At 24.7% G+C, this 20,291-nt stretch overlaps 1 protein-coding gene across 2 annotated transcripts in view; it reads right to left on the minus strand.

The window, feature by feature from the left end:
* Positions 1 to 20,291, minus strand: part of LOC122499764 — a 67,037-nt gene that overhangs the window by 38,073 nt on the left and 8,673 nt on the right. The window contains exons 1-2 of one of the 2 annotated variants that reach the window (XM_043608266.1): positions 19,256 to 19,471; positions 5,001 to 5,239 (exon numbers count right to left, since the gene is read on the minus strand). In XM_043608266.1, coding sequence (XP_043464201.1) covers positions 5,001 to 5,166 — 166 coding nt within the window. In that variant the 5' untranslated portion in view covers positions 5,167 to 5,239; positions 19,256 to 19,471. Of the gene's footprint in view, positions 1 to 5,000; positions 5,240 to 19,255; positions 19,472 to 20,291 lie in introns of those variants that run through there. The other variant, XM_043608265.1, reaches the window with a different exon arrangement.

Here is a 20,291-nt window from a genome sequence, read left to right on the forward strand (position 1 = left end):
ACTAAAAATTCTGTGAAAGTAATTTTTTTCAAAAGGTTTAATTGCATTTTTAAAAATTTTTTAAAGTTGTTATTTTCTAATATATATTTAATTAAAGAATTTTCGAATAATTGAAATTTCGTAAAATTGAATTGTAAACAAATGGATTCTTCAAAATTGTCAAAGAACTTTTTCGAAATATTATTAAAAATAATTGATTTAAAAAAGAATTTTAATTAAAAATTCTTGACAATAATATTTGAATTGAAGTGATGAAAATAATTTTGAAGAAATACAATATTCTTATAATATAAAATAATAATTTTATTAGTCGGTCATCTTTAATAAATTATTATAAAACATGAAAAAAGCCATTTATTCTTTATAATCGAATAAAATAAATTGTTTTACTTTGTTGTTATTATTATTATTATCATTATTATTATTAATGTTTTTATTAATTATTATAGTCTAAACTAAATATTTTATAAATATTATAAATATTTATTTTACAAATACAAACATAATAAAAATGTTTATTAATTGAAGTTACCACTCTGGTTTTGCAATATTAATTAATGAATAGGAAAATTTTAATTTTTCTAAATTTTATTCTCAATAATTTTTATTTTATTAACAAAAAGGAAGTTTAATAAATATTCTAAATTTATTTATTTCTATTTCTAAATATTTATTTAAAAAATTTCATTTCTACTATGTGTGTTGATAAATTAAAATATTTAATACTATACCTACATTTATTTATTTTGACGATTATTATTATTTTTTACGATTATAGAAATATTAAAAACAATACATAAACTTACGGAAAAATTCCATATCATTTATTACTGTCGATAGTAAAAATATTCGAATTTCAATAACATTTTTTTTTTTTTGAAAAAATTTTCGATCATGAGAAGTAGATAAGAATTTCTTTTCTATTTTCTGATATTATACGATATTATCAATTTTCCTCACTTATTCACGATTGAAACTAATAAAGTTTTTTCGGTTCCTGTTTGTCATATCAATTGCGTGAATTTACATTAAAAATAAACTTGAAATAAATTTATTTACAAAAGGAAAAAAAAATAATTCCATCTTGCCAAGAAAACAATGAATTTTTAGGTTCAGTTTAACTGACATGTTTTTCTTGTTCTTTTGTTTTTTTTTCTTCGCATTTTGCGTTTTGCGTGAAAATAATTCTTTGTTACTGCGTGGTTATTTTTTTCTTCTACTAATGGACAACAATTTTTTCAAAATTATCACTGAATGATAGTTTCAAATTGAAAAATAATAAATAAAATTAGTTCTTGTTAGAAAAAAAAATGAATAAAATAGATGAAAATAAAAATAAATAAAATAAAAAATTAAATTATTTATGGTTTAAAATACCATTAGTTCAACGTTAAAAGTACCAAAAAATAAAGCTACTTTAGATTTTAAAAACCGAAACTATTTTTGGTTTGAAAGTCGATTTTCGAAAATGCCAATAGTTAAAAATAATAATAGTCCAAATTATTATTAGATGCAACAACAGATGTTCAAAAATAGCCAAAGTCAAAGTCATTTTTGGTTCAAAAATTACCCAAAATCGAAGCCATTTTTGAACCAAAAATACCCAAAATCAAAGCTATTGTTAGTTTAAAAATATCAAAACTTAAAATACTTTTGGTTCAAAAATACCCAAAGTAAAAGCTATTGTTAGTTCAAAAATATCTAAACTTAAAGCTACTTTTGGATCAAAAATAAGGACCCAAAATCGAAGCCATTTTTGGTTCAAAAATACCCAAAATTAAAGCTACTTTTGGATCAAAAATACCCAAAATCGATGTCATTTTTGGTTCAGAAATACCCAAAGTCAAAGCTATCCAAACTTAAAGCTACTTTTGGTTCCAAAATACTATACAAATAATTAAAATCTCCAGTTGCTGCTTAAAATTTCGCCAATTCAAGAATACTCCTTGCCATTAATGAAAATGTTATCGGAATCTTAGTTCAATTATACTTTTTCCAAATTCCAAATTTTCCCTGGAATCCTTTTGTCTCGTGCACTTCATGCATCACTTCTTCCCGGCGAACATTACATGATTGCTGAATGCGCTCAAAGACTGGATCTGTCTCTGTCTTTTATTTTTTTTTTTTTTTGACTTGATTTAACTATCGTCGTGTTTCGGACAAGCGAAATGCTAAGTCTGGCTAAGTCTACTTGTACTGTACTGTATACCGAGAGAAGACGAGATTTGCTTTTTGGAACATTGCCACCGCGATGCCAAACTCAAGAAATCTAAGTGTAGAATAAAGCAGAAAAGAGCGTAAATAAATGGGGGTTAATCTCAAAACAAGAAGTAGCAGAAGAAGAGGAATGATGTACGTTGGGATTACAGATGGATTCAAGGTATATACATCATCTGTGTTGAAACTGAAATTGATTTCATTACTTATATACGTTGCGTCATTGACATATTAATGGGACATGGGATTATACTTGCGGATAATGCATAACAGTGGTTGCAAAAAATTGCTTCTGTTGCTTCTTGTTTTGTTTTCTTTTGGTTTATTTTGATTCTGCTACTACTACTGCTGCTGCTGTTGCTACTAATACTTCTTTTCGTCATCCCTCTTCTGCTTTTTCTGTTTTCTTAATTTTTTTTCCTTCTTTTCGTTTTTCATTTATAGCAAGAATTATAGAATCAGTGTTACGCATTCTGGAGGTAAATCCTTTTTCTTTTCCTTTTTCATTTGAAGCAAAATTTATAGCATCAGTGTTACAAAATCTGTAGGTAAATCCTTTTTCATCTAAAGCAACATTGTTACAAAATCTGAAGGTATTGATGTTGGCTTTTCCTCAAGTTGATCATCAGCATCTTCAAATCTGTCTCCAAATTTAACTAGACAAACGAATACGAAAGTCTCCAAAATTGTTTAAATAAAAGAAGAGTAATCCGTTATTTAGATAAACGTTTAATAGTCATTTCATCACGTAAACGATTTTTGGGCTCAGAAATTTTCAGCAACAACTAATTTCTGTTGGTACTGTTAAATATTCCCTAGTCAAATTTTTTCTTCACCTAAAATCATCCGATAACCACTGCATTTAGTACCAATCAAACCGATTTTTAATTTTCGTGCCAACACCAATTCTCATCTAATTTTTACTCTAATTTTTAGTGCTGTACGTCGAGCAAAGAGAACAAAAAACAAAATTACTTGGAAATTGGCAGTCACTACTTTTAATAACATCAGTAATTAATTAATGAAACCAATTAGTAATCCCTTGTTACTTTTCATTATTATATTGTCATTGCTAATCTGTAACCTGAAATCCAAAACCAACAAACGAGATTCGAAATAGGAAAACAATTATAAAATTGGCATTCGCATCGTTCTGAATTTGTGGCGCGAGACGAGAATAAATATTCTTCCGGAACGAGATCTCGCTGAGAAATGCTCTTCAATTGAGTGAATGAGGTCGCATATGTAACATCTTTTCGAATTATCTACGAATCACAAACTAAGATCACAACCATTTTCTTCCTACCAAACTCATCATTTGCTTTCGTCAAAAAAATTACATCTTCCAAAAAGCGAGAAATCAAATGCTACAAATTTAAATACAATTCATCTAAATCCAATGGAGTTTGGACATTTTTGATTTGGGAAATTCTAGACTAAAATTACCTCGAAGGTTATAATTTGGGACCCGTCAAGAATTATTTGGTTCATTTTCTATAAATGCTGCGCTTAAATTTTTCCGCTTGATTTTATATTCGGAAACACATTTAGTCGAAAATAATGAACATAATGATAATGATGATAAACCAGTAGCAATTTTGTCAAAATTACCTCAAAATTCCAACCATTATGGAATCCGATTTTGTCAAAACTGCTGCAGGTACAGATACTACATTGACTAAAATTGTACTAATTTTTAAATTCCGTTAATTGTAAAATTGTACTTGTAAAGTAGTACAAAAAGCACAAGCACCAGCTTACTCTGCCGAATACGAGAACGAAACTTAAGGACTAAAGATATTAAATTCCTTAAAATGGAAAAATATCGGATATCGAATCCGTCATGCATCGTATATTAACAACTATAATGTATAATTGTATCCTTCTTGACATATAAAATAACAGATTCAATGTCAGCCAAGAGAGAAAGATGGGAAAAAATAAATGAATTTCTTTATAAAACTACAAATATATAAATGTAGTTCTAAAAATTCTATTTCACAATAGAAGATAGAACAAGAACTTTGTGGAATCAATCTCACGCACTGCTTTCACAAAGCATTTAAATCAAATTAGCAGCTTTCAATTATAACCCGTATTTTATTTCCGCTCTCTTCAAATTCACTGACCACGAAAAGAGCGCTTGAAATTTGTTACCTAATTAGTCTTTAACAGTTCGCTTACTCTCTGAAACTTTAGTAGAGACAAAAATTTCAAATTTTCAACACAGAGAAAATAATAGATCTTTCTATTCTATATATTTAATTTAATTAGAGAGTATACTGTGTTTGGGTTTTAGATATTTCCTATCAGGTGCTTTCGTTTACAAAAAAAAACTCTGGGTAAGCATAAGATTTAGTAATTTTGTTTTTATTTAACAAAAAGAAAAATTTATTTCAATTCAGAGTCGAATTCTTTTTTTTAAAAAAGGCTTTTTTCCGAAAAGGTTTATTACTTAAAAACTGTTTAAAATTTATCTCTGAATTATAAAGTAACTTTTTCTTCAAAAAAGAAAATGGCCCCGAAGTTTAATTTTATTAGAAAATGGCACTTTTTAGGAAAAAAGGATTAATTTCCAAAGAGCCGGAGTACTATGGGAATCTATTTCAAGAGATAAATATCTCTTAGTTAGAAAATAATGTTATTTTGAGTAAAGAAAATGGTTTTGAAGCCTAATTTCATCTAAATTATTAATTTAGTTAGAAAATGGCACTTTTTGGATAAAAAGTGCATATTTATTTATTTTAGTTTTTTAATTATAGTTATATTCGCAATAAACTCACCTTTCTCGTAATGATTCTGTATTAGCGAAAGATTATGATTCAAATCAGTGGGATTGACATTCTCAAAAAGATCCGATGAAAGTTGTCGACGCAAAAGAATTGTTTCATGTGTTAGCTCTCGAACTTGAACGAGTAGTTCTTCGTAGCTCGATACCGGGAGAGTCATTGCTGAATTTCCAATCGTTATTTACCTCCCCTCTGACACTTAATTTTTCTCGACACTCCATTCGACTTTGGTTCTGCAAAAAGAAATACAAAAAAATTCAAATATTAATCATAAAAAAAAATTTCTCTCAGAAAATTTTGAATTTCTGTTTTTAAAAATTTTCTAAATCTGCACTTTCGAAAAAATGCCATATATTAGGGAATTCAGCGAAAATTCAGGGATTATTATTAAAAGTACTGTAAAAAATTAAATTTTTAGAATTCATAAGAAAATTCTGAATTTTGGTGACTATTTTGTTTGCCTCATAAACTATAAAATTACCACAAATTCTAATACAAAACCTTTATTTTTTTTTATTTCTGACAAAAACTTCTTCAAAATTCAAATTTTTTCTAGTGTTTTTAACTAAAATTCCTTGATAAATTCATTATTTTCAATAATTTATTAAATACGTATAAATTAAAAAATTTAACTAATTTCAGAATTATTTAAATTTTGAAAACTTTTGCAAAAATTTTAATTCTTCAGAATTTCTAATAAAATTCATTCAAAATTGAAATTTTATAAAATTTTAAATTAAAATCTTTTCAAATTCATCTATTTATGAAAATTGTAAACGAAACTATTTGAAAATTCAATTAATTTTGAAATGAATAAATAATATTTTATTTATTATTCATTAAATTAATTCATAAAATTAATTGAATTTTGAAATGTATAAATAAAATTATATTTATTATTCATTAAAAAATAATTTCTAAGTAATAATTTTATGATAGTTCTTCAAGAATTAAGTTATTTAAATAGAAATATTATTGTCAGAAATGGAAAAATTGAAGGTTTTGTATTAGAATTTTTGTTTTTTTTTTAGAAAAAAACTATTAATAATAATATTTCAATTATTTGAATGTTAATTAATTCTTTTTCTAGAGGTCTGCATTCTGTTGAATGAACCTCCTTATAATTTCTATTCTATAACATTGAGTCTAAATTTTATGATTACACTTTGAAAAAGATTTCAAAAACAGGAAAATTTTATTTTTTTATTAAAAATAGATGAAAAAGGTGGACAAATTAGCAGAAAAAGGGATAAAGGTGTCAAAAATCCTCAAAAAAAAGGTGAAAAATGTGATAAAATTGAAATAAGGGGTAAAAGGGGACCAACTGTGATGCCTGATATATAAAAAATTAGTATGAATAAAAGTTATAAAAAATAGTTATAATTTGTTTATTTCTTTTATTTTTATGTTTTTTCATGTTCAATAAATTCAAGACTAAAAGAAACAATATTTCATCTCTGAAAATCAATTGGATTTTTCAAAAACTAATTTCACTTTTTTCTATAGGGGAAGTCAATATTTATTGGTTATATATTTATATAAATGTGAATGTGTGTTGGTGTTTGGAAGATGGAGAGAGAAAAAGGATTTATATTATCAAGGAGAAACAGTTGTGTGTACATTGGGATTGGAACTTTTATGGTAGTTGCATATAGTGTGTCGGGTTTCTTTAAAAGGACTTGTTCACCCTTTTCTGTACTTTTCTTGAACTTATCCGACCCAAGAGCACACGTACGGTCATGACACGTGAATTGCACACTCATACAACATAATATTGGGTTCTATATTGATTGTCACGCATGGCTGTGTATATGTTCGTCGGAAAACATAGAGAAGAAAAGGTATATAAAAGCCAAGACAAAAGGTGAGGTTTATAGGAGAGGCAAGTAACATCTCCTTTTTTTCATTTTTCTCTCTTTTTCTATCGTACATAACACAAAAAAAAACTTTTCATTATATACTTCATTTTTATTAATTTCTTAATTAAATTGTCCCTTTCCTTTTTTACGATCAATGAGAACGCAGTGCTGCCAGTAGATGATTAAAACGACAAATCTTCAAAACTTTTCTTATTTATCTTCAGAAATCTTTAAACTAATCAAACAAATTTCTTCAGATTTTGGTTATAATTTTTTCTAAAATATGATAAATTAAATTAAATTTTACAAACAATTTTAAAGAAATAAATTAATATTGTTGGGTCTAAACCAAATTTTGCTTTAGTCTAATGGTTAGAGCTGCCAACTCGCAATCGAAATTCTCGGGTTCGATTCTTCCCGAAGGTAAATGAAATTTTTTTCGTAGACAAAAAATCAAAAATAATAAATAATTTATCCCAGAGACACAAAATATGGAAAAAATATAAATTTAATAAATATTCTAATAACTTTTATAATAAACATAACTTTTCTATATATAATAAATAATAAACAAACACAAAAATAACAATATTATAAAAGAAAATATTTTAAAAGAAAAAACTTATAAATTTGTTTTCCAATTTTAGCAATGTAGGAAGTAATATAATTTTCTATAAATTATGCATAAAAAAATTATTATTAATTTATTTTCCATTTCCTCAAAAAAAGACTTCGGCATTTTTTTTTTTATTATTTTTTTCCACACGAAGAAGGTGTCATGACTGATTAATTTTTGTCGTATGCCAAAGAAGGAGCGACCTTGATAGGAATGTCGACCGGTTTTCATGTGTGCCATAAAAGTGAAGATCAAACATATTATCCTTCCGTCGTCAAAAAAAAAAAAAAAAAATAGAAAGAAAAAAAATTCGTTCGTCTCACGGTGAACTTCCTAAAATCCCTTTTACAATGCAACATTCATAAAAGGAAATATTGAAACGCAGTTTGTTTGAGACGTAAAATATTTTATATGTAATTATAGAAACCAATCTTCCTTAAAATTTGACACGACAATTATTATATATTTGTTTCTGGATATGGTAACAATTATAAAAAACAAATTAAAAATAAAAGAAAATTAAAAAAATTTTTTTTGTTAAGAAGACAAAATATTTTAAACAATTGCAATTGTTTAAACAATTATTACAATTACAATTATATAAATACTTATTGTTTAAACAATTATTACAATTACAATTATATAAACACTTATTGTTTAAACAATTACTACAATTGTATAAACAATATTATTACAATTATTACTGTTATTAACATTATTACAATTGTTTAAACAATTACTACAATTATTTATATATTTATTAAAATTATTAAGTTATTTAATCTAATTAGTCAACAGTCATTACAATTATTTATACTTTTATGACAATTGTTTAAAAAACTTTAACAATTATTTATAATTTCATCACAATTATTTAAACAATTATTTATACTTTTATCACAATTATTTAAACAATTGTTACAATTATTTATCCTTTTATCATAATTACTTAAATAATTATTTATGCTTTTATTACAATTATTTAAACAATTGTTACAATCATTTATACTTTTATCACAATTTTTTAAACAATCATTACAATTATTTATACTTTTATCACAATTATTTAAACAATTGTTACAATTATTACAATTATGTATATATTTATTTAAATTTAAAACAATTAAATATTTGTTGCAATTATTTATAAATTTATTACAAATTAAATAATTAAAATTTGTTAATTAATTACTTAATTAATTTTTTTTTCAATAAATTCTGTGATAAGTGAAAAATAATTGTTTAAACAATTAAAAAAATTCTTTTCTTAAACAATTTAATTTTAATTTTTTAAGAATTAACGTTTCATCGTATTCACATTTAACTATTGTTAAGAAATTAAAAATTTATTAAGTAATTAATTAACAAATTTTAATTATTTAAATAATTGTAATAAATTTATAAATAATTGCAACCAGTGTTTAATATTTCTAAATAAATATATAAATAATTGTAATAAATGTATAAATACTTGTAATAATTGTTTAATAATTGTAACAATTGTTTAAATAATTGTGATAAAAGTATAAATAATTGTAAAAATTGTTTAAATAATTGTGATAAAAGTATAAATAATTGTAAAAATTGTTTAAATAATTGTGAGAAAAGTATAAATAATTGTAATGATTGTTTAAATAATTGTGATAAAATTATAAATAATTGTGATAAAAGTATAAATAATTGCAATAATAATTGTTTAAACAATTGCAATTGTTTAAATTATTTTCTTGTGCAAAAAAATTTTTCTCTTCGTAAAAGAATTTCCTCAAATTTGCTTTCTATCTGCAATAAAAACAGTGCAAGACGATGAACGCTGATAAATTTTGCAATATTTCTAAAGATTAAAACGAAAGATCTAAAGCGAATGAATAAATTGAGAAGAGGAAATAAACGTATGGTTGAAACAATTGTTTAGAAAAGATAGAGATCATAAAAGATTTTCTTAACCAGCCTCAAGAATATAAGTTTGTTCAAGAAACTAACAAATCATATACTAAATTAGCTCACGACCCACTTTATCTCTCTTTCTTTCTCACTCTTTCTCTCTGTATAATATTTATTTTCAATATCTCATAATAATAGAGAGATCAGCATTTATTAGTGAATGGATCGTTTTAAAGATAATAACTATATACACAACAAAAGAGGCTATTATAGTACAAAAAAAATGAGAAAAAAAGAATGCGAATTTTTAATTTCACGCTTCATTGAAAATTGGAATTTTAACAAAAAAAAAAGTGAAAATAAAGAAATTTGTTAATTTATGCAGTTAACTAAATTCTTTGGTTTTATTTTGTTTATTTATATATTAAAAAATTTTTTTTTGATGTATTTTTTTGTATTTCATTTTGGTTTCTATAAATTTTAATTATGAAAACTGAATTTACGTTGTAGGCACAAAATTTTGAATTTTAAAACGAAATTTTAGTGGGTAAACTCTAATTTTTGTTTCTAAAATCAAATTTCGGATTTTTAAATGAAATTTTAGAAATTGAAGCCTAATTTTGATTTCTAAATTCAAATTTTCGTTCTATATAATAAACCAACATATTAGTATAGCTCAACCGAAATTTTGATTTCTAAAATCAAATTTTCGATTTTCCAACTAAATTTATGTTCTTACAATCAAAATTTGAGAATTAAATCCGAATTTTGAAGGTTGAAACCTAATTTCTGTTTCTAAATCAATTTTAGTTATTGAAACTAAATTTTGATTTTAAGGATAAAATTTTAACTATGAAATCCTATTTTTTGTTGTTAAAACCGAATTTTGGTTTCTAAAAACAAATTTTAGTTGATGAAACTTAATTTTAGTTGTTGCAATCAGATTTTATTATAAAAACCAATTTTCAAAACTGAAACCTAATTTTGCATTCAAATCTTAAAAATTATTTACTGAAAGCAAATTTAAGTTGAATTGATAAAATTATCGACATTAAATCCGAATTTTGAAAGTTGAAACCTAATTTCCGTTTCTAAACTCAATTTTAGTTAATGAAACTAAATTTTGATTTTAAGGATAAAATTTTAACTATTAAATCCTATTTTTTTTTGTTAAAACCTAATTTTGGTTTCTAAAAACAAATTTTAGTTGATGAAACTTAATTTTAGTTGTTGCAATCAGATTTTAGTATAAAAACCAATTTTCAAAACTGAAACCTAATTTTGCATTCAAATCTTAAAAATTATTTACTGAAAGCAAATTTAAGTTGAATTGATAAAATTATCGACATTAAATCCGAATTTTGAAAGTTGAAACCTAATTTCCGTTTCTAAACTCAATTTTAGTTAATGAAACTAAATTTTGATTTTAAGGATAAAATTTTAACTATTAAATCCTATTTTTTTTTGTTAAAACCTAATTTTGGTTTCTAAAAACAAATTTTAGTTGATGAAACTTAATTTTTGTTGTTACAATCAGATTTTAGTAATTAAAAACATATTTTCAAAACTGAAAACTAATTTTGAATTCAAATCTTAAAATTTAGTTACTAAATGCAAAATTTAAGTTGTATTGATAAAATTCTCGACATTAAATCCGAATTTTGAAAGTTGAAACCTAATTTCCGTTTCTAAACTCAATTTTAGTTAATGAAACTAAATTTTGATTTTAAGGATAAAATTTTAACTATTAAATCCTATTTTTTTTTGTTAAAACCTAATTTTGGTTTCTAAAAACAAATTTTAGTTGATGAAACTTAATTTTTGTTGTTACAATCAGATTTTAGTAATTAAAAACATATTTTCAAAACTGAAAACTAATTTTGAATTCAAATCTTAAAATTTAGTTACTAAATGCAAAATTTAAGTTGTATTGATAAAATTCTCGATATTAAATCCGAATTTTGATAGTTGAAACCTATTTTTTGTTTCTAAATATTCAACTTTTATTGATTGAAATCAAATTTTACTTGCTTTAGGATAAAATTTTGATAATAATTATCAAAATTTTATCCTAAAGCAAGTAAAATTTGATTTTAAAATAAAATTTTGATAATAATTATCAAAATTTTATCCTGAAGCAAGTAAAATTTGATTTCAATCAATAAAAGTTGAATATTTAGAAACAAAAAATAGGTTTAATTGTAACAACTAAAATTAGGTTGAAGAACTAAGATTTAAATTTACGAAGCAAAATTCATTTGGGTTTAGAAATCGATATTTGATTTCAAAATTTTAAATTTCCTTTAATTAAAGAATACCAAAAAACATGTTTTTCGCTGTTTATTTATAAAATCACCTAAGTATATGTAACAAAATAGCCGTATTTTCTTTTTTTTAAAACTGTAACGGTAAAGCAGTAAATAAAAAAAAATTAAGAAACTACTTTTTAAGTTTTTTATTACATGAAAAAATTTATATATACACTTTCTTTTTAAATATTTGTCAAAGGAAAAAAAGAAAATAAAGGGAGGGGAAAAATGTTGCATACCCTTTTTTAATTATTTGATAGAAGCAAAGAAGAAAAAAAAGGGGGGGCGGAATGAAGAAACTATACTTATAATTATTATATATATATAATTTTCAAATATATACTTTTTTTTTAAATATTTGTCAGGGGCAAAGAGAAAGAGCGCGTAGGTCATAAAAACAATAGAAAACTATAGAAATCTTAGTGAAAATTTACAACTTTCAAAAATAATATATAAATATAAAAAAAAGAGATTTTAAAAATCCCCCCTCTCACCTTCACGGTTCATTTTACAGTGCACCTCTAATAAACACGTTATACATATTTAACTTGTTTTATATAATAAAATACACATTTTATAATGGCGTTAAAAGCAATATTAAACTTGACGTGTTAAATGATCTAAACATACAAGTATATAGACTAATGGTATTTTGCTTGCGTATATAATTTTCTTTTTTTTCTTTCATTATATATTAACTTTGTAGACGTATATTTCAATTATCCGAAATGTAACACACGTTCATGTTGAGGTATACAAGTGAAACATGACTATTTATCTAATAGATATACTATATATATATATTCGTATGTAAGAACTCACTTTGATAATAATCTTGACTCTAGGAGAATGAACATTGCTCAAAGTGAGCAGCAATGCGCGACTTTAGTCGATGACCGGAAATTGCAAACTTGGCTGCACCAGGAAAGTTTTTTTAAATGACTGCATCCCGCTACAAAACAGTTTATTTTTCGCAGGAAATGAATTATGCTAATATATTTTGCTGTTTCTTTTTTTTATGTTTGTAAATATCAAAAATGTATGTATATGGTTTTTCAAATGGTCAAAGGTTGTTTGGTTCTAAAAGTTAATAAAAGTTGTTACAAACAATAAAATTTTGATTGAGGGACAAAAATTTAGTTTTAATTACAGACTTCGTACTCGATAATTAATTTTAAAAAAGTAGCTTTCAAACTAAAAAAGTAGCTATCGAAAAATTAAACTTCACGGCCAAAATAACTCGTTTTAGACACTTCACAAAACTGACAAAAATTCCCTTCCATATTTTATTTTCCTGTCTTTTTCCTAATTCTTATAAAAAATATTGACTTCTTTCTTATCCTGATAAAAAATTGAATTCCTGCAAAGAATTTTATAAAAAAATTTTAAATAATTCATTTCTTTCAAATTATTTTTGTGCAAATTCTAATTTAAATAATTGAATTCCGGAAAATTTTTATTATTCATGAAAAGAATTGAATTCTTACGAAGATTTTTACAAAAAATGTTTTTAATAATTAAATTCTGTTTGAAAATTTTATGAAAATAGTAGATACTGAAAATCATTGAATTGAGGAAAATTTTTGAAAATAATGAAAATTTTGCCAAGAATTCTTTTAAGATTTTTGCAAATAATTTGAATTTCCGAGATGAATTTTATTATTTACAAAAATAATTGAAATTTTGAAGAGAATTTAAAAAAATTTTTCAACATAATTGAATTTCTGCGAAGATTTTATTACTTTTGAAAATAATAATTTGTAACTTCTCTAAAATCCAATTTTGTTAGTGTTTTTAAGTAAAAATTCTTCTATAAATCCATTATTTTTATTAATTAAATTAAAAAATTTTAACTAGGTAAATTCAGAAGAATTTGAATTATTAAAACTTTTCAAAAATCAAAGTCCTTTAAAATTTCCAATTAAATTTATTAAAAATTAAAAATTTTAAATCAAAACCTTTTGAAATGGATCTATTTATGAAAATAAATAAATAAATGCTTTTGAAAATAATTAAATTCCTAAAAAGCATATTATTATTTATGAAAATAATTGAATTCATGCGAACGATTTTATTGTAATTTTTAAAAATAATTGAATTTCCAAGAAGAAAATTATTATTTTTAAAAATTATTGAATTCTTGTGATGAATATTGTTATTTATAAAAATAATGGAATTTTGCAAAGAATTTTATTAAAATGATTCGAAATAATTTTATTTTCGAGAATAATTTTGTTATTTATCAACGCATTTAATTAAATTCTTTCGAAGAATTATTTATGTAAATAATTGAATTCTTGGGGAAAATTTTATTAAAATCTTAAAGAATAATTGAATTATTTCAAAAAAATATAATTAAAATTGTATTTAAAATGATTGATTTCTTTCGAACAATAATGTTAAAATAATTTAAAATAATTCCTGAGAAGAATTTTATTATTTATGAAAATAATTGAATTATTGCGAAAAATTTTATTCAAATGTTTAAAAAGAATTGAATTTCTGTAAAAATTTCGTTATTTTTGCAAGTAATTGAATTTTTCATAAGAATTTTATAAAAATTGTTTTAAATAATTAATTTTTTTGAAATATATAATAAATATTATGAAAATTTTATTTTAAATAATAATTGAATTCCTGTGAAAATTGTATTATTTATGAAGATAATTGAATTTTGGATTAATTTCATCTATTTTTTTTTAATAATTGAATTGTTTTGCAAAATTTTATGAAAATAGTGGATATTAAAAATAATTGAATTTCGAATATTTTTTTGAAAATAATTGAATCGTTTCAAAGAATTCGATTATAAGTAGCAAAGCCTGTAATTACGAAAATTTTGTAAAATTTGTCCTCAAATTTTCAATTGCAAGAGCAGTATTTGGTTTTAGAGATCAAAATTCGGATTGAGGGATTAAAATTTGGTTTCAATTACCAAAATTCGGTTTCAGTGACAAAAGTTTCAATAACTAAAAATTACATTTGAAAAAAACACCAAACATTTTTGGTTTTAAGAAAACAAAAATGTGGTTTTAGAAACTAAACGTATAGGTTAAAAGGAAAAATACAAAAATTCCGTTTTTCGCATAACAAAAACTAGAAGAATTACAACGAAAAAATTAAATTAATACAAAAACGGAGACAAGAAAGGATTCATTTCTTTCGCCGGTTATTTAATTTGCAATATCTAGGAAGGAAAGAGAAAAGAGAGAGAGAGAGAGCGAGAGCAAGTGATACCCACAGAACGAATGAAAAGCTCTTCGTGTTTAGGAACTCTTTCATGTTGAAAATGAAACCTCACAAGTTTGTCCCAGTAATAGGTTTATTGTACATATAAATCGTAAGAGGTAGAATTTATTCTAAAAAGAAAAATATATTCAATTTAACTTAAGAAGCGATAAAAAAATACAAGATAGAAATAACTTTTAAAAGAAAAATACCCAAAAAAACGAGTACAAAAAATGGGAAAAAGAAAGAAAGAAAGAAAAAAGGAAATAAGAAAAAAGAAAGAAAGGAGAAAGGAATAAAAGAAATAAGAAAAAAGGAGAAGAGAAAGAAAGGAAAAAGAAAGAAATAAGAAAAAATAAAGAAGGGAGAAAGAAAACAGAATATAAGAAAAAAGGAAGAGCAAGAAAGATAAAAAGGTAAAAAGAAATATTTAAAAAATGGGCCAAAATCACAGCGGGGAAAAAGCAGCGCACGTCTAGAAGAATATTTATTCAATTACCAAAGGAAGAGACGTTTTACGTCTTGATTAAAAAAGACTGTTTTAGAGAAGAACATTTTAAGGGGGAAAAAAAATCGATTCCTGACTTCCCCTTACGTGTTACAAAGCCAGACACCCCTTATGATTAATTTAAGAGAGAAACGTGCTCCAAGTGCTTGCTTCAAATCTAAGGGGGAAACACACATCGATTTTCATTACAATTCTAATCTTGTATCTTTATTCCTTTCTTCTTTTAAATAAATACGAATATAAATAAATATAAACAAATATAAATAAACAAAATATAAAACATTCAGTAATCAGTTGAACGATTTACTTATAAATAAATAAAAATAAATAAATGTAAACAAATATAAATAAACAAAATATAAAACATTCAGTTGAACGATTTACTTATAAATAAATATAAATAAACTATAAATAAACTATAAATAAATAACTATAAATCTACATAAATATAAATACAAATAAATAAATATTTAAAAATTTAAAATAAATAAATTTTAAAGAAAGAAGAAATAAAGAAAGATTCAAATATATCCAAACGCGATTAATAAACCATCCCCAAAAAATAGATTCTAAACTAATCACATGTTACCAGGCGAACAAGATTTTAATTAAAGATCAATTTCCACGCGCCATTTAAAATAAAACTCCCTAAAAATAAATTCTGATAAACCATCGGGTAAGTTACAAAATATATATAATAAGTACTCAAAATACGAAGAGATAACTTTAAGATGCGAAAGAAGAAAAAAAGTGAAGATATACAAAAAGATAACTTTTAAGATGAAAGAAAAATAAAAAAAAGAGAATAAGATTTTGAACGAAATTACAAATTATAAACATTTTACAAAAGAACAATAAAAAGAACAAAAAAAGAAGAGTCACAATAACAAGTTTAAAACGGTCGCGCATATATATTTAAACGTGAAATTAGATTTTATCTAACCGCAAAAGTATATAGATTAAAGTTCATATAACAATGAAGTGCAGTTAAGTCATATTGCACACAATGCGAAGATTCACGTTATATATATGGGCAATTTCACGTGAGATTTAAGTCGACCTCTTAAAATCGGCCAAAAATATTTTTTTTCTATTCTTTATTGGAAAAAAACAGATACGTATTTTTTTATTTTTGTTTAATTGTCCAAATTTTCGAGTTATGAATTTTCGAAATTTTGGACTTTTAATTGTAGACCTATATATTCAGTAGCTTATAAGTCCGAAAATATTGAGTTTAGGAAAAAGTTGTCAAAAAATGAAAGTTTTAGTTTTCTTTCGACTTTTAAGAAATGTGAACAAAAAATTTTTCTTTTAATTTTTTATTAAAAAATTTTTTTTTTTTATAAACAAATTAATTTTTTTTAACTTTGGGCTGGATTTTTTTTCATTTTTTTTAAATTTATTTATACCTTATAATATAGAGAAGATTTTCCAAAATGTCCCGAAATGGGCCTGATGTGTTAAATGAGTTTTAAAACATTTTCAAAAATCACTTGCAAGCATCACAGTGGGATTTTTTTACAATTAACATTTTAAAACTGTCTACAGCGTATAATTTTTAATCTATTTAAGTGTTTTTTGTTTTAAATCGAAGGATCTACGCTGTAGACAGTTTTAAAATGTTAATTGTAAAAAAATCCCACTGTGATGCTTGCAAGTGATTTTTGAAAATGTTTTAAAACTCATTTAACACATCAGGCCCATTTCGGGACATTTTGGAAAATCTTCTCTATATTATAAGGTATAAATAAATTTTAAAAAAATAGAAAAAAATCCGGCCCAAAGTTAAAAAAAATTAATTTGTTTATAAAAAAAAATTTTTTAATAAAAAATTAAAAGAAAAATTTTTTGTTCACATTTCTTAAAAGTCGAAAGAAAACTAAAACTTTCATTTTTTGACAACTTTTTCCTAAACTCAATATTTTCGGACTTATAAGCTACTGAATATAGGTCTACAATTAAAAGTAAAAAATTTCGAAAATTCATAACTCGAAAATTTGGACAATTAAACAAAAATAAAAAAATACGTATCTGTTTTTTTCCAATAAAGAATAGAAAAAAAATATTTTTGGCCGATTTTAAGAGGTCGACTTAAATCTCACGTGGAATTGCCCATATATATATAGAGTATAATGCATATTATAACCGTTCTTTTAATGTCGCATAATTTTACGAGGTTTCGTTTTGGTAAACTACTCTCGGTTGTTGTGACACTTTTTTTTTCTTTTTATAAAACAGCGTCAAGAAGAAAGAAGAGTGCGCGCACACGTCAAGTAGAGACCACCATAGGTTCAATTTAAAAGAAAAACCTCTCTCGTTCTTCTACATCTTCTTTTCCTCATCTTTTTTTTATTATTATTCTTTTCTTATTATTCTTTTTTTTTTATTATCCTCTTTTTTTCGTTTCAAGTCTAAGAAATGTTTTCCTTCAAATTTAAAGCAAGTTTTCATGTTTATATATGCGTATATAAAAACTTTTTCGCAATATAAAAAGTTTTAAGAAAGTTTTTTATTTAAAAAAAATTGCCTAGAAAATAAGAGGGGGAAAAAAATTGTCAAAGAATGAATTCGTCTAGAACGAGAGAAGTTATTCCTAATTTCCCTAAAGAAACAAAATTTGAAAAATTCAACCCTTAGTGAGGGGGTGGAAAAATGGCATCATCACAAATTCAACAAGAACATTGTAGGGATTACAGGTTCTTTTAACACATGTACATACATATGTAGTGAGAGAAACTTTTCAAACTGCCATATATATCCTAGTGGGGAATTCTTGTTTCAACGAGAAATGAAGCTTTTTTTTTGAGGGGTTTCACCCTAAACAGAATATGAAAGAGGAATAGGAGAGGGGGGATGGTAATCCCCCATCAGATTTCACATCATCTCGCATAGTCGAGAGACGCGTTTTCTATACAGAAATTCTTCAAAAATGTCTTATGAACGTTTCTCTAAAGAAAAAAGTAAAAACCAAAAAAAGAAAGAAGCAGAAAGAAACGAAAAAAAAACTATAAGATAATCGCGCGTAAAAGAGGAGAAACCAGCATGCTTCTTTCATGAAATCACTCTCCGTAACCGTCATGGCCCGGTCTTGCCAACTCGTAATTTTAAACTTATATATATATATAAGAGAGAAATGTAATTCTTGAATAGATCAACGATCCTAAGTACCTAGCTGCCTCGTATATATCAGCAATAAAGATGCAGATTTCCCTGCAATAAAGTTCTAATGAGCTAAAATTTGAACCCTCCTTTGGACCACAAGTATGCTGAATAAATTGCATCTACTTTGAAACTAAGAATCTCTTCAACTTTACTTTGGGTTCGAAAAAGTAGTCATCATCAATCATCAAAGAGGGAGATAAGACCCAAAAGTATTCGAATATTTGCAATTTTTCAACATATCCTACGTTTTTTTTAATAGATTCATATTCAACTATTCATATTTTAAAATTATAAAAAGTTATAATATAGCTATAAAAAGTTAAAACTAGAAAGTCAAAAATACGAAAAGTTTAAATTATATATACGAAGAAAGGTCATTATTTTCGAGTCAAATAAAATAAAAGTCTCATTTATTTTAACGTTTCGACAACATTGATTGTCCTCATCAGAAAAGCAGTTAAATTATCAAAACACACGCGTAGACGGTCGGATGTCACATTATTTATATAAATTATACATATTATTAAAATGTCAAAAAAATTATAAATTTTGTAAAAAGATAAAAAATGTTATAAACCCTTGCCTTAGAATTTAAAACAGATCTAATAGTACTAGAATCAAATAAACTTAATTCGAAATTAAAAACAACCCTGAAAAAAATTATTTCACTAGAAAAAACAAACCTGAATGCCAAAAGAACCAGGTGAAAAAATAAAAATCCTTGTATAAATAAAAACAGAACCACTTTTTGTTTTTTTTTAAGAAAAAAGTTCACAAGCACTAAAACAAGAGACACTGGGGATTCACGCAAAAAAAAATGTCTACTCAAAAAAGAAATGTACTATTTTTTTTAACTGAAATATTGTTTGACTGGTGCCATGTGGCCACTTGGATCAACTTAGCTGTACTGTGCGGTACAAAAGCAAGCTTTCCCGCCGTGACGAGGGACCGTCCGCGTTTTCCCCTACTCTTGAAATTATTTCCTCCTTCTACTACTATATACCTCACCTTCTGTACACCCCAAGTACTTAGGTACTCACTGTAGTGCATTCTACGTGATACCACGCGACCAAAAGCCACCCCTGTTTCAACCTCTACTTCCTTTCTCTCTCTCTCTCTCTTACTCTCTTAACCCCCCACCTCATACCCACAAAGGCCATCGCGAAGCGAACTCATGTCACTCGTGCTTTGTCAAGAACAGACTCTACATTAAGGGCGCAGACTACTTGCCATGCACTTTTTGTCTTCTTTAGTACGCACTTGTCATCAGACGGACAAAATAATTTAACAATATAATTTTAAAAAATAATATTTAATTTAATTTATTCTGCTCTATAAAATATTACATTTTGTAACAGAAGAATTCCGTTTACAATATTTGATAATATCAGCTTTTAATTTTTATATTACTCATTCAACATGAAAGAACTCAACAACAAACTATTTTATTATGTAAAAACAAATCTTTTTAATACATTCTTCATCGGGTGCATTACACATCTGTGTCATCGCTTCACTGTATTCATCACTCAATCCCAATTTTGCCAAATAAAAATTTCTGTATGTATTGTAAATTGGACAAACGAACAAAAAATGATATAATGTTTCCCTTTCCTTCAAATTGCAAACCATACAAATTGATTCCTGATCCCAGCTGTACGAGTTACCCTTACATGAAAATCTAAAATAATGTTTATTTGCTAATTTTAATTGTATAAC

The sequence above is a fragment of the Leptopilina heterotoma genome, unplaced genomic scaffold (genome assembly GCF_015476425.1).
Source record: "Leptopilina heterotoma isolate Lh14 unplaced genomic scaffold, ASM1547642v1 Lhet_174, whole genome shotgun sequence".
In the NCBI taxonomy this organism is placed as follows: domain Eukaryota; kingdom Metazoa; phylum Arthropoda; class Insecta; order Hymenoptera; family Figitidae; genus Leptopilina; species Leptopilina heterotoma.